Raw genomic sequence first — 12,575 nt, forward strand, 5'->3', positions numbered from 1 at the left:
GTATTTCCCGCCTCCCAACCACCAGTCCCGTCTCCCATCACCGGCTCTGGTACAGACCGTATAAGTCTGCCCTCCCCTATCTTAGCCTCCCAACCACCAACCCCTGTTCCCCCACCTGCTCCGCCACCCAATTTCAGCTAAGCTGAGGATCCATTCCTGCTGCAGTTTCAAAGCTGGGTTTAAAAAGAGTTTAGACAGTTCCTAGAGGAAACGTTCACAAACCACTATTAGTCATGTGGACTTGGGCAAGCCATTGCTTAATTGCTGGGTATGAGCAGGGATGATTGTATCTCCTCTTTGAGATCCTGTCAGGTATTTGTGACCTGAATTGGCTACTGTCTCAGGATGCTGGGCTTAATGGAAGTTTGGTATGACCCACTGTGGCATTTCTTATGTTCTTATGTATACATAAAGTCAACGTACGACCACCTCAACTTCCGGAAATCACTAAAGACCAACTTGTTCGAAAAGGCATACCCTACTGACCGATCTTAAATGCCTCAACCCAGCAACACAAAGAAACAAAAATTTATAATGAACTCTATATAACTCCTCTACGATTCCCTACTGTATCTGTAATATATTTATCTCACCGACTTTAACATTACTCTGTATTTGTTTCACCACTGGCGGTAGTTACTGCCTCACGGTACTATGTAAGCCACATTGAGCCTGCAAATAGGTGGGAAAATGTGGGGTACAAATGTAACAAATATAAAGCAGCAATAATTTTTACTTATCATCTGGGCTGTACCATCCTGAACTATTGGGTTGTTATCTCTGCCTACCAGCAGATGGAGGTAGAGAACTGACATTTCCATTGATGACATGGGTATAAGGTGCCTTTGCTCAGTGGAAAGTGCCAGTATTTCTGTACCTCCAGCAGATGGTAGGTTATTCAGGCTGGTGTTCCTGGTCCCTGGTTTAGCTCCCAGCAGTGCATTCCGAGGCAGCACAGCTTGGTTGAGCCTAACAGTCTGCTTTCAGGTATCCGGTCTTGAGATGGACCTGGTAGAGTGCGGAGCGTGACTCTACAGCCCCAAGCCATCGTTTGCTGACAGCTTGATGAGGCTTGTGGCTTGGTCCCCATAAGGCCCTTGCTACAGGGAATGCAGGTCCCCATCTGCCTGTGCACTCCTTTGGGTGCTTTCCCTGAGGCTCCCCTGCAGCTCAAGGGGGAAAAAAAAGAGGGTTTTTTTTTTTTGCCTGGCTTACCTTTTATTCCTATGTACAGGGAATAAGCTAATTAATTGACCGAATAGAAATTACTATTACAGATTTAAGGTAAGGCCAAGGGGTTTTTGCTTTTGTTTGACTATCACTTATTTTTTTGAGAATCGGAGGAGGATGTTTGATTTTTGTTTGGTTGACCGCTGCTGGCCTTTCCTCTTTGTGGCACTTCTCTATGTCATTGTGGAACAACCTTGATGGAAGTGGAGACAAATAAAGTTGTGGGATTCAGGAAGGCCTGTGATAAGCAGAGGGGAACCTTAGTTGTGAAGAAATGAAGGTAGAGCCTAGAGAGAAAACATTTCTGGACATGTTGTACTCAGGCATTTTCTTGGAAAAACAAAGGAAATTTTGAGAAAACATGAAATATAAATATTTTTGTGTAAAGTTTAGTTTTCTGTTTTGAAGACACAAAGGGTTCTATTTGCTAAGCTGTGTTAGAGCATCAATTGCCATGCTAATAGCTAACAATGCATGAGAATTTCCATATTAACAGCTAATGGGGAACATGACAGACGCTGAGTGGGGAATACAACCTATAGTTAATGCATGGTAAGTTACCCATATTAACTGGTAATATGGCAGATAATGTTGCACAGTTAATACCGTCAGACTAGGTGTATCTATATGTATCACGTTATCTGTCATTAAATTAAAAGCATGGTAAAGATTTTTTAAATGGTCAGAATACCCTTAACATTTAATGTGGAAGCTTCAAAGTTACTATACGTTAATTTTGACCAATAACCGATGGTACCTGCAAAATATTACCACATTTACTAAATAAGCTCCAGAATTAACTCTATATTTTAGTAAATATAGAAATGTTTTCCTTTTTTAAAATTTCTTAAGTGTACCAAAATTCTTATGTTAGAGATTGACTTGCAATCTGAGTATCTGAACTGCTCTGAGATTTTATCAGTTGAAGTTAGAAAATGGAGTTGAAAATAAGATCCATGAACACTGTAGTAAGTGAAAGGTTTTCTAAATTTAGGAACAACCTTCCTTCCGTCAGCATTATCTAGATTAGAACAAGTGGGGACAGCATGCAGAGCACAGCTCTAAAAACTCATCTTGAGTGCTTCAGTTTGGTACCAATTCCTCTTTCAAAATACCTTCAGTTATCTGACTCCCCCCCCCCCCACCACCCTTTCTGTCATCATAACATCAGAATATTAATGATCAGCAAATGTGGATATAAAATTTAAATTAAACTTCATTTAAATGGAACAATAACGCCTGATTTTTGCATAGGAGTAAGTAGGAATTGGGGCGTTCACAGTTCTATTTTACAAAAGGCTATGCTGAATGTGGAGCTTTTTATAAAATGTGCATGACACCAGCTTATAGATGTCTTTTGGCCAGCATGTTCAGTAGCAACAGTCATTTCATAAAAAACACATTCTAAAGAAAGAGAGGCATCACTCGTGGTTTTACATTTATAAACACTGGTAATTACCCCTGAAACTGCAATGCACGTGTGTGTTTGCTACCACTTGTGTAAATGTTAGATTTTTGTTTTAAACAATTATTTAGATTGACATTTTACTGAATACATTCAAGATGGCTTACAAATATTACACAGTAACAGTAACGACAACCCAGAGGTACAACATCGCTTTGAAACATAACTTAAAGACCAGGAGTGGTCAAAATTCTACTATCAAAATTCTGGTTCTTTGGTGGGGAGGTCATGGGTCTGTTTCTTGTCTGTTAGAAACCTCATGTTTTTCTTCCTGAAGTTTTCTGATCTCCAATCACCAAAACAGTAACGTGTTCAGTCTTACATACTGTAAAAAAACAAAAAAAAAAAGTATATATATTTATATATGAAAAATAAGAAGGAAAAGGCTCAGACTTCTGACAGGTACCTTTATACTTTTCGACCCATTCATGTATACATCACAGGCATAAAAACTTTCAGCCTCCCTACTTTCACTCAAACTTTATTTTTAATTAACATGTTCCAAAAAGCTTTCATTTAAATTGTACTTAGTTTCTCAGCTTCGTTTCATGGTATCTCCACCAACTGCATATTTAAACATATATAATTTTTTGGCCTATGTAAGACTGAAGTATTACTGTTTTGGTGATTGGTTTTGCACTTCACTTCTCTTCTGTTGGAGTTTTCTGATCTCCTCCGTCACCCGCACCATTGTCTATTACAGTGTTCTTCAGTGGCTGCCCCTGGAGACCTCTTGGATGGCCCCTATCTTTATTGGGTTTTTTTTTCCTTTTTCTGCTACTCTCTGCCTCTGTTTTCAAGCTTAGGGCAAAAAGGAGGACGTGGATGGGAGGAAAAGAGATATGCCTTGTCCTTGAAGCATACGGCAATAGACCAAGAGAATGCATTTAGAAATGCACACCTTGGAAGGGATGATATCAATGATATGGACTAGTCAGCAGTATTGTGACCATATGTAACCAACTCTGAGAACAGGTGACAAAAGCTCCGGAAACAAAAAAAAAAACAACCCCCCAAGGTTTTCATGAATTCTGTTACGGAAAATAATTTGTAATACAACAGTCCAATTTCCACCCTTTTATGTGAAAAAATAAAAAAAGTTACAGAAATTCAAACATGTAGCTTTGTCAGACTGCATATGGACCCATGACATGAAAAACTGACTATTCTCAATACTTTGGACCTGATACTTTAGTCACTTTTCGCAGACAATCACATACAGGAAGATATTCGACCGCTGTTCTTCAGATCATTTGGATCCAGAGTGTCCCCAGCTTAAAATTTAGAGAAGACCACTGGCCTAGTGGAACCAGGAAACCCAGGGTTCAAATATCACTGACGGTTCTTATGATATTGGGCAGATCACTTAACCGACCATTGCCTCAGGTGCAAACATAGGGCCTTGTTTACTAAGGTGCATTAATGTTTTTAGAGCACCTACACTTAGCACACGCGCTAACCATGTAGGCACCTGTAGGGATATTGTAGGCACGGACATGGTTAAAGCTCGTTAAAAACATTAACGTGTGTACAGCGCTGCTTAGTAAACAGGGTCCTTAGATTGTAAACCCTCCGGGGTCAGGGATACCTAGTGCAACTCACTTTGAAGTACTATTGGAAAGGTGTGAGCTAAACCCAAATCCCCTTCCTTTCTTTCCTCTCTCCTTCATGGGGCATCAGGTGGTGGTGCACAGAGAGATGAGCTTTTCTGTAAGAATATTTTGATTGAATTGATTCAGGTCTGTGCTATCGTATGGTCTCAGCTGTCCATTCACACCTACCTGCTGTCTGCACATGGTCAGAATAGTCAGCGCTTTCTGTGCGGCGTGCTGGTCACCTCAGATGGAGGCTGTGTCAGAGCCTGAGAAAAGCAATTGATTAATAATTCTCTGTCTTTTTGTTTTCACAGGATGGCGGAGCCTCGGTTTAATAACCCCTATTTTTGGCCACCCCCTCCTGCCATGCCCAGCCAGGTAAGAAATTGGGAGCGGACAAGGAGAGGGAGTTAATTTTCTTCCATGTAAAGTAGTCTCATTAACCTGTACAGTACTGTGTGTGTTTATATATACCAGATAATTGGCTGATTACAAGACACCCTCCTTTCTCCAGGTTTCTACCTGCTCCCTAGCACCTGCAAACTGAACAGGGATGAATTCATGCGTTAGTCCCTAATGTTTCTTGCTTTTATGCTCACCAGAGCTTAAGCCTATAAAACAGAGTTTTTCAACCGGTGTGCCGTGGGAGTTGAGGGTCATTTATTGGTAGGGCCAAATTAATATTTGCCGGGAACAGAATGTATCTTTTAAAAGTTTTCTTGTCTCTAGCGGTCAGCAACATTGAGCAGCGATTCATACAGCCTGCTCGTGCCAACCCCGGAACCTTCTCTCTGATGTAACTTTCTGCTTCCACATAGGCGCTCACTGGCTGGAGAGGGAACAAGAGAGAGAGATGCTGGACTATTTGTGAGGGTGGGGGGGAAGAGAAGGTAAATGCTGGACTATTTGTGTGTGGGGGGAGGTAAATGCTGGACTATTTGTGTGGGGGTGGGGAGGAGAAGGTAAAATGCTGGACTATATGTGGGGGTATGTCCTTGACAATTTTTGTGCTGTATAAGTGTGCTATGGCAGATTCCCCTGCATGAGAAGGTTGCACCCCCTTAGCAGCAGATTCTCCTGATCACCCTAGGAGGTAATACTCAGCCTGCAGCAGTAAGCAGCTTGTAAGCCGTTCCCAGACGTAGTTGAACTAACCCTGGATATTCATTGCCAGGGCATGCGCATCTGTCAGCATTAAAATATCCGGGTATGTGTGGTGACTTGGAAGTTAACCGGGCATCAGCTGCAATTCAGACCGGTGCATAATGTTAGGATGGCCTTTTTTCTAATCTCACTTTATGTGCTTGCTTACCTGGTTACCATACTGAATATCGCCGCTCACCGGCTAGGTGCTGGTAACCCAAGCTGTGCTACTAGACCACCCTTAACCTAGCCGTCTGGCAGAGTTATTTTGCTGCACAACCCAATTAAATGCCACTGAATATCAGTGACTGGCTAGCTCAGTGGGCTTTTACCAGCAGGAGCCTCTTTTTGGTTAAACCTTTTTGAATATCGATCTCCTAGGTTTTACCACAGGTGGGAATGAAGGGGATAACTTACCCCTGCTATATTTGGGGATGGGAACTATTATATAGATTTCTTCTAAAGAGCTTTCAGCCTGGAGGGAGGGGAGGGAACTGAAAAGTCTTTAATTTGTAATACAATTACGCCTTCCATTCTCCCTCTCCTCCAAATCAGACTTTATATCACGGCGTGCAAAGGCATAGATGCTGTTCAAAAATACCATCCTGGAAGCCCAGACCAGATAGATTCCATTTATTGAAAAAGGAGGAAAGAAGGCCAAAGGACAACCAGCTTGGTTAAAAAGTGAGGTGAAGGAAGCTATTAGAGCTAAAAGAAAATCCTTCAGAAAATGGAAGACGGATCCGACTGAAAATAATAAGAAACAGCATAAGGAATGGCAAATCAAATGCAAAGCGCTGATGGGGAAGGCAAAGAGAGACTTGGCAAAAACACATAGTAAAAATGTTTTTATGTATATTAGAAGCAAGAAGCCGGTAAAAGAACCTGTTGGACAAGTAGATGACTGAGGGATAAAAGGGGCACTCAGGGAAGACAAGCCCATTTCAGAGAGAGAAAATTAATTCTTTGCGTCGGTCTTCACTGAGGAAGATGTGGGAGAGATACCAGTGCCAGAAATGGTATTAAGAGAAACTGATACAAATCTTTGTAAACCTTGATGATGTAATGGGGCAATTTCACAAACTGAAGAGTAGCAAATCACCTGGACCGGATAGTATACATTCCAGAGTACTGATAGAAGTGAAAAATGAACTTGCGGAGCTATTGTTAGTAATATGTAGTTTACCTTTAAAATCAAGGATGGTTTCGAAGATTGGAGGGTGGCTAATATAAAAGGGTTCCAGAGGTGATCAGGGTAATTATAGACCTGTGTGCCTGGCGTCTGTGCTGGGCAAAATGGTGGAGACCATTATTAAGAACAAAATTACAGAGCATAAACATTAGCATGGATTAATGAGACAAAGCTAACATGGATTTAGAGAAGGGAAATCTTGTCTCATCAATCTACATTTTTTTGAAGGGGTGAATAAACGTGGATAAAGGTGAGTCGGTTGATATTGTGTATCTGGATTTTCAAAAGGCGTTTGAAGGACTATTGAAATTAGAGAGTCATGGGATAGAACGTAATGTCCTATTGTGGATTAAAAACTGGTTAAAAGATAGAAAACAGAGAGTAGGGTTAATGGTCAGTATTCTCAATGCAGAAGGGTAGATAGTGGGGGCAGTGTGCCGGGGGTGCACAGAGCAGTTGTGCGTTTGTCGGCTCCGCCGGTCCCCTGCCCCCTCTAACATTACTTCCTGTTCCAGGGCAGGCTCCGGGGCAGGGGCCTGGCGGAGCCAACAGCCGCAAAACTGCTCCGTGCACCCCCTTGCTAGGAGAAAGGGCAGTGGGGGTGATGCGCTTTGGGGGGGGGGGGTGTGATGCACCTTGGGGAGGTGTGCAGTGGCGACCCGCTCTGGGTGGCAAGCAAGCTAGGTATGCCACCATGTTACATGTGGGTGTGGCAAAATTGTCACTTCTACATGTGGAAGCTGCTGGCTTCGTGCTGTTCATTTTTTTCAGTGCGTGTATTTGTGAATGGTTGCACGTGCCGGCAATAACATTTCCACTCCTGCAGGTATTTTTTAAAAGGCTCTGCATTGGCAGGGATTTTCTAAAATGCTACCGGAACTGAGCACATCCCAGCCCAGGCCTCTTTAATTCCAGTTTCTGTGTTCTGGGTAAAATGAGGCTCTTGTGGTCACACAGAGGATCTCCTGCTGCTTCAAATCTTTAACATCGTATCTCCAGCTGTGTAAAGCAGAGGATGGATTATTAATACACCTGTGTTTGCTAAATGGGGGAGAATTTTTGACTTCCTGAAAGAAAAGATATAAGTGGGTATGTTTATACACAAATATACCATAATTTTGTTTGTTCTTTCTTTTTAAACGTATTTCTTTTTCTTTCTTTTTATTATTGTTTTATAATTGGGGTATTAGATAAAGCTTATAAATTGAGAGGTTATTGACACTTATTTCATTATGCTGTCTGTTTGCATTTAGTTGCTTTAAAGAGGCATATTTTCAAAGCACTTTGGGAGGCTAAGTTCCATATGGAACTTTGGGAGGCTAAGTGCTTTGAAAATGAGCTTGTTTGTTATATAGGTTACATGACAATGTGAGTTGTTTTGATATAAGTCACTTTGCTAGCGATGCTTTTTACAGTAATGCTTAACTGCTGTTTGTTCTATCAGTTTTCTAATAAACTACCTCTTTGAAATAATAAAACAAAATACACCTGTGTTTTGAAACAAGTATTTTTGTTTGTTTCTCCCCAGCTTGACAATCTGGTTCTGATTAATAAGATTAAAGAGCAGCTGATGGCAGAAAAGATTCGTCCACCCCACTTGCCCCCCACTTCTGTGCCCTCCCAGCAGCCTTTGCTGGTGCCCCCTTCCCCTGCAGAGAGCAGCCAGCCGGTAATGTCCCTGCAGAAGCTGCAGCAGGTACCAGGGCTTCACTCACAGACCGTGCCGCAGCCTGATGTGGCTTTGCATGCACGGCCAGCCACCAGCACCATTACAGGTAACACACGCCAAATGGGAGTGCCAAGTGCCCCAGCTGTTGGTAAACAGGTTAAGAAAAAAAGAAAATGTTTGTAGTTTGTGGAGTATGAGGCACATGAGACAAAGATGTTTCTTTCTAAAGTATTGTAGATTGTCGCATGTAAGCCACCTCATGTTTGTTGCATCCCTAACTTTCCCCTTAAGTATTTGAGAAAATGTGGTGACTCGCATACAGTTCACAATCAGGGCCACCTGGTCCCATGGCCAGCATTTGCCCTCCCCTTCCCCCCCCCCCCACCCACCTCACCCCAATGGCCTACATCTCCCCTTCTCCCTATCCCCCTACTCCTATTCCCATGGCCAGCACACCCCTGCTCCAGGGTCCGGTATCTCATCTCCTTTCCCTCCTTGGATTCTGCGCTCAGCATTGTTTCCCACTTCCCTTTCCCATGCAGCAGCTGTCTTCCGTACTTCTTCCAGGGCTTCAAAGGTTTTGTGCTCTGGCACTGGGCTTTCCTGTACCAGGCCCTAACTCAAGCACGCTGCCGCATCCCACCCTCTCCCTGACAGGAAATGCATCACGGGAGCTCCTGAAAGAAAGAACCTTCTAATAGTTTTTGCAGGGGAGGGGGAGGGGAGATAATGTTCTTCACTCAATGTATAATTGAACTCTGGAATTCTTTGCCAGAGAATGTAGTAAAAGCAGTTAGCTTAGCGGAGTTTAAAAAAGGTTTATTAAAATGGACTTGAGGGAAATCCACTGGTTATTTCTAGGATAAGCAGCATAAAATGTTTTGTACTTTTGGGGGATCTTGCCAGGTATTTGTGACCTGGATTGGCCACTGTTGGAAACAGGATGCTGGGCTTCATGGACCTTTGGCCTGTCCCAGTATGGCAGTACTTATATTCTGATGTAATCTTGAAGTGAGCACCTCCCTGCTGCCAGATGAGTGTCCTTGTGTCTATACAAGCATGGTTAATATTTTCATTTCCTTGTCATCAGCAGCAGATGAATCCATTAACTGATGGGTTGTATCCGCCTTGGATGACCCTAAAGCGGTACGGATTTTTCACCGTGATGAGCTGCCAGCACTCATCTGACGCTTTGCAGGCCCTCTCTATTGAAGATCCTGCGGATGGCGAGGCCTCCTCTGTTAATACTAGGATGGCTAGTACAAAGAAGCCTTCTAGGATTTTTCCTGTGCATGACTCCGTACAAGAATTTATTTCAGCTCAGTGGTCTGACCCTGATGGTCCTTTGAAGGTAGCTTTACCCTCTGCGTGAGGATCACTTGGCCCTGTTTGGGATGCCTAAAGTGGATGCATTGGTCACGGCCGTGACTAAAAAGACCACTCTCCCGGTGGAGGGAGGAGTCGCATTGAAGGATATGCAGGACCGGTGGCTAGAATCCGCGCTGAAGCAGTCCTTTGAAATCTCGGGCCTGTCCTTAAGGGAGGCTATTTGCAGTTCCTATGCAGTCCGGGCCTGTCTGGCCTGGTTACAGCAGGCAGTTGATCAGCCCGAGAATGGTACATAAGTACATAAGTAGTGCCATACTGGGAAAGACCAAAGGTCCATCTAGCCCAGCATCCTGTCACCGACAGTGGCCAATCCAGGTCAAGGGCATCTGGCACGCTCCCCAAACGTAAAAACATTCCAGACAAGTTATACCTAAAAATGCGGAATTTTTCCAAGTCCATTTAATAGCGGTCTATGGACTTGTCCTTTAGGAATCTATCTAACCCGTTTTTAAACTCCGTCAAGCTAACCGCCCGTACCACGTTCTCCGGCAACGAATTCCAGAGTCTAATTACACGTTGGGTGAAGAAAAATTTTCTCCGATTCGTTTTAAATTTACCACACTGTAGCTTCAACTCATGCCCTCTAGTCCTAGTATTTTTGGATAGCGTGAACAGTCGCTTCACATCCACCCGATCCATTCCACTCATTATTTTATACACTTCTATCATATCTCCCCTCAGCCGTCTCTTCTCCAAGCTGAAAAGCCCTAGCCTTCTCAGCCTCTCTTCATAGGAAAGTCGTCCCATCCCCACTATCATTTTCGTCGCCCTTCGCTGTACCTTTTCCAATTCTACTATATCGCTGAGGTTGGCCCGCGTATGGAGTCTGCCCTGTCCTTTTTGGCTGATGCCTTTTATGACCTGCTCAGAGCTTCGGCTAAGCAGATGGCTGTGGCGGTTTCTGCCCGTCGCCTTCTTTGGCTGCGGCATTGGGCGGCTGACATGGCCTATAAGCAAAGGCTGGTGAGGTTACCCTTTTGGGGCCTCCTGCTGTTTGGAGAGGAATTGGAGAAGATTGTTAAAGACCTAGGGGACTCTAAATCCCGATGGTTACCTGAGGATAGGCCGCGGCCTTCTTCCAGAATTCCTGTTTTTCCCTCCACTTCCAGGCCACGCTTCCGTGAAGCTTGCAGGTATCGCCCGGGGCGCTCTGCTGGGTTTTCTCAGCGTGCCCGTTTTCAGCAGAGGAACTCCTTTTGCTCGGTCAAATGTTCTGCTGCGACTGGCCAACGGCCAGGAGTTCGGGGGCGTTCTGTGCAATGACGGGACGCTGGTCCACTCTTCGTTTCCTGCAGTAGGGGGTCGTCTTTTCTTCTTCCTCGAGGAGTGGACCAAGATTTCTTTGGATCAGTGGGTCCTAGACCTGATCAGAGAAGGATACCGATTGGAATTCGGTGTCCCGGTGAGAGATGCCTTTATAGAATCCCGATGTGGCACTGCCGTCAAATGGGCGGCGGTGGAGGAGACCTTGCAAGTCTTGCTGCAACTTGGACCGGTGGTTCCGGTGCCTCCCGCTGAACGAGGCTGCGGTCGCTACTCTCTTTATTTTGTGGTCCCTCGAAAAGGCGGGTCTTTCCGACCAATCCTCGACTTACGAAAAGTCAACGAGGCCCTAAGAGTGCGACACTTCCGCATGGAAACCCTGCACTCTGTCATTGCGGCGGTTCAGCCAGGAGAGTTTCTTACGTCTCTGGACCTCAAGGAAGCTTACTTGCACATTCCTATTTGGTCCCCGCACCAGCGGTTCCTCCGGTTTGCGGTGTTGGGCCTGCATTTCCAGTTTCGGGCCTTGCCTTTCGGCCTAGCCACAGCTCCCCTTACCTTTTCCAAGGTAATGGTGGTGGTAGCTGCCTTTCTCATGCGAGAGGGTATCAGAGTTCACCCTTATTGCGACGACTGGCTCATCAGAGCGGATTCGGCAGACAAAAGTCGTCTTGCCACAGCCAGAGTGGTAAAAGAAGCCAGCAGATCAATATAACGTCAGAAAGAGTTTATTGAAGATACCATATGTAAACAAATTGCCCGACACAGGCCGTGTTTCGCCCACCAAGGGCTGTGTCAGGGGCTAATTTGAAACCTTCTGAAAGGAGCAACTCTAAAAACGGAAAACTTGTGGTATATAATAGATTGGAAAAAACCAGCTCATACAGCAGATGCCTAAAATGATGTGACACAACATAAGCAGATGCACTGCTGTCAAACCTGGCGATACAAGCTTCAGAAACAGGTCCGTCTGCTCCTGCGGATGCCTCACCCTCGAGCTTGGGACGTTGTCCAGCTTCTGGGGTCGATGACGGCCACCATGGAGGTGGTCCCCTGGGCGAGACCTCATATGAGGCCGCTGCAGATTGCTCTGCTTCAGCAATGGTCTCTGATTTCCCAGGAATACCAGCGCAGTCTAGCGTGGCTCCCTGCGGCCTGGCACAGTTTGGATTGGTGGCTATCCGACAGGATGTTGCGGAAGGGAATGCCGCTTGTGCTTCCTTCTTGGTGCCTGGTGATAACGGATGCCAGCCTTTCGTGCTGGGGAGCGCATTGCCAGGGAAGCTATGCTCAGGGTCAGTGGACATCCGTGGAAGCGGGGTGGTCCATCAATCGCTTGGAACTGAGAGCGATATTCCAGGCTCTTCTGGCCTTCCACAAGACTCTGAAGGGACTTCTTGTCCGAGTACTGTCAGACATCATGACAGCGGTGGCCTATTTCAGTCGTCAGGGCGGAACACAGTGCAGGGCCCTGGCCGCAGAGGCCGCTCAGATTTTTCTTTGGGCCGAGTTCCACTTGCCTCTGCTATCCGCAGCACACATTGCAGGTCAGAGCAACGTGCAGGCCGATTTCCTCAGCAGACATCAAATCGACCCGGCGGAATGGGAACTGGCAGAAGAAATTTTTCT

The 12,575-nt window shown here is 45.0% G+C and overlaps 1 protein-coding gene across 3 annotated transcripts in view; it reads left to right on the top strand.

The window, feature by feature from the left end:
- The window catches only part of ZNF362 (zinc finger protein 362), an 86,737-nt gene that overhangs the window by 44,678 nt on the left and 29,484 nt on the right, over positions 1-12,575 (top strand). For all 3 annotated transcript variants that reach the window (XM_030222198.1, XM_030222197.1, XM_030222199.1), the window contains exons 3-4: positions 4,605-4,668; positions 8,154-8,400. In XM_030222198.1, coding sequence (XP_030078058.1) covers positions 4,606-4,668; positions 8,154-8,400 — 310 coding nt within the window. In that variant the 5' untranslated portion in view covers position 4,605. The remainder of the gene's footprint in view (positions 1-4,604; positions 4,669-8,153; positions 8,401-12,575) is intronic.

The sequence above is a fragment of the Microcaecilia unicolor genome, chromosome 13, assembly GCF_901765095.1.
Source record: "Microcaecilia unicolor chromosome 13, aMicUni1.1, whole genome shotgun sequence".
NCBI lineage: Eukaryota > Metazoa > Chordata > Amphibia > Gymnophiona > Siphonopidae > Microcaecilia > Microcaecilia unicolor.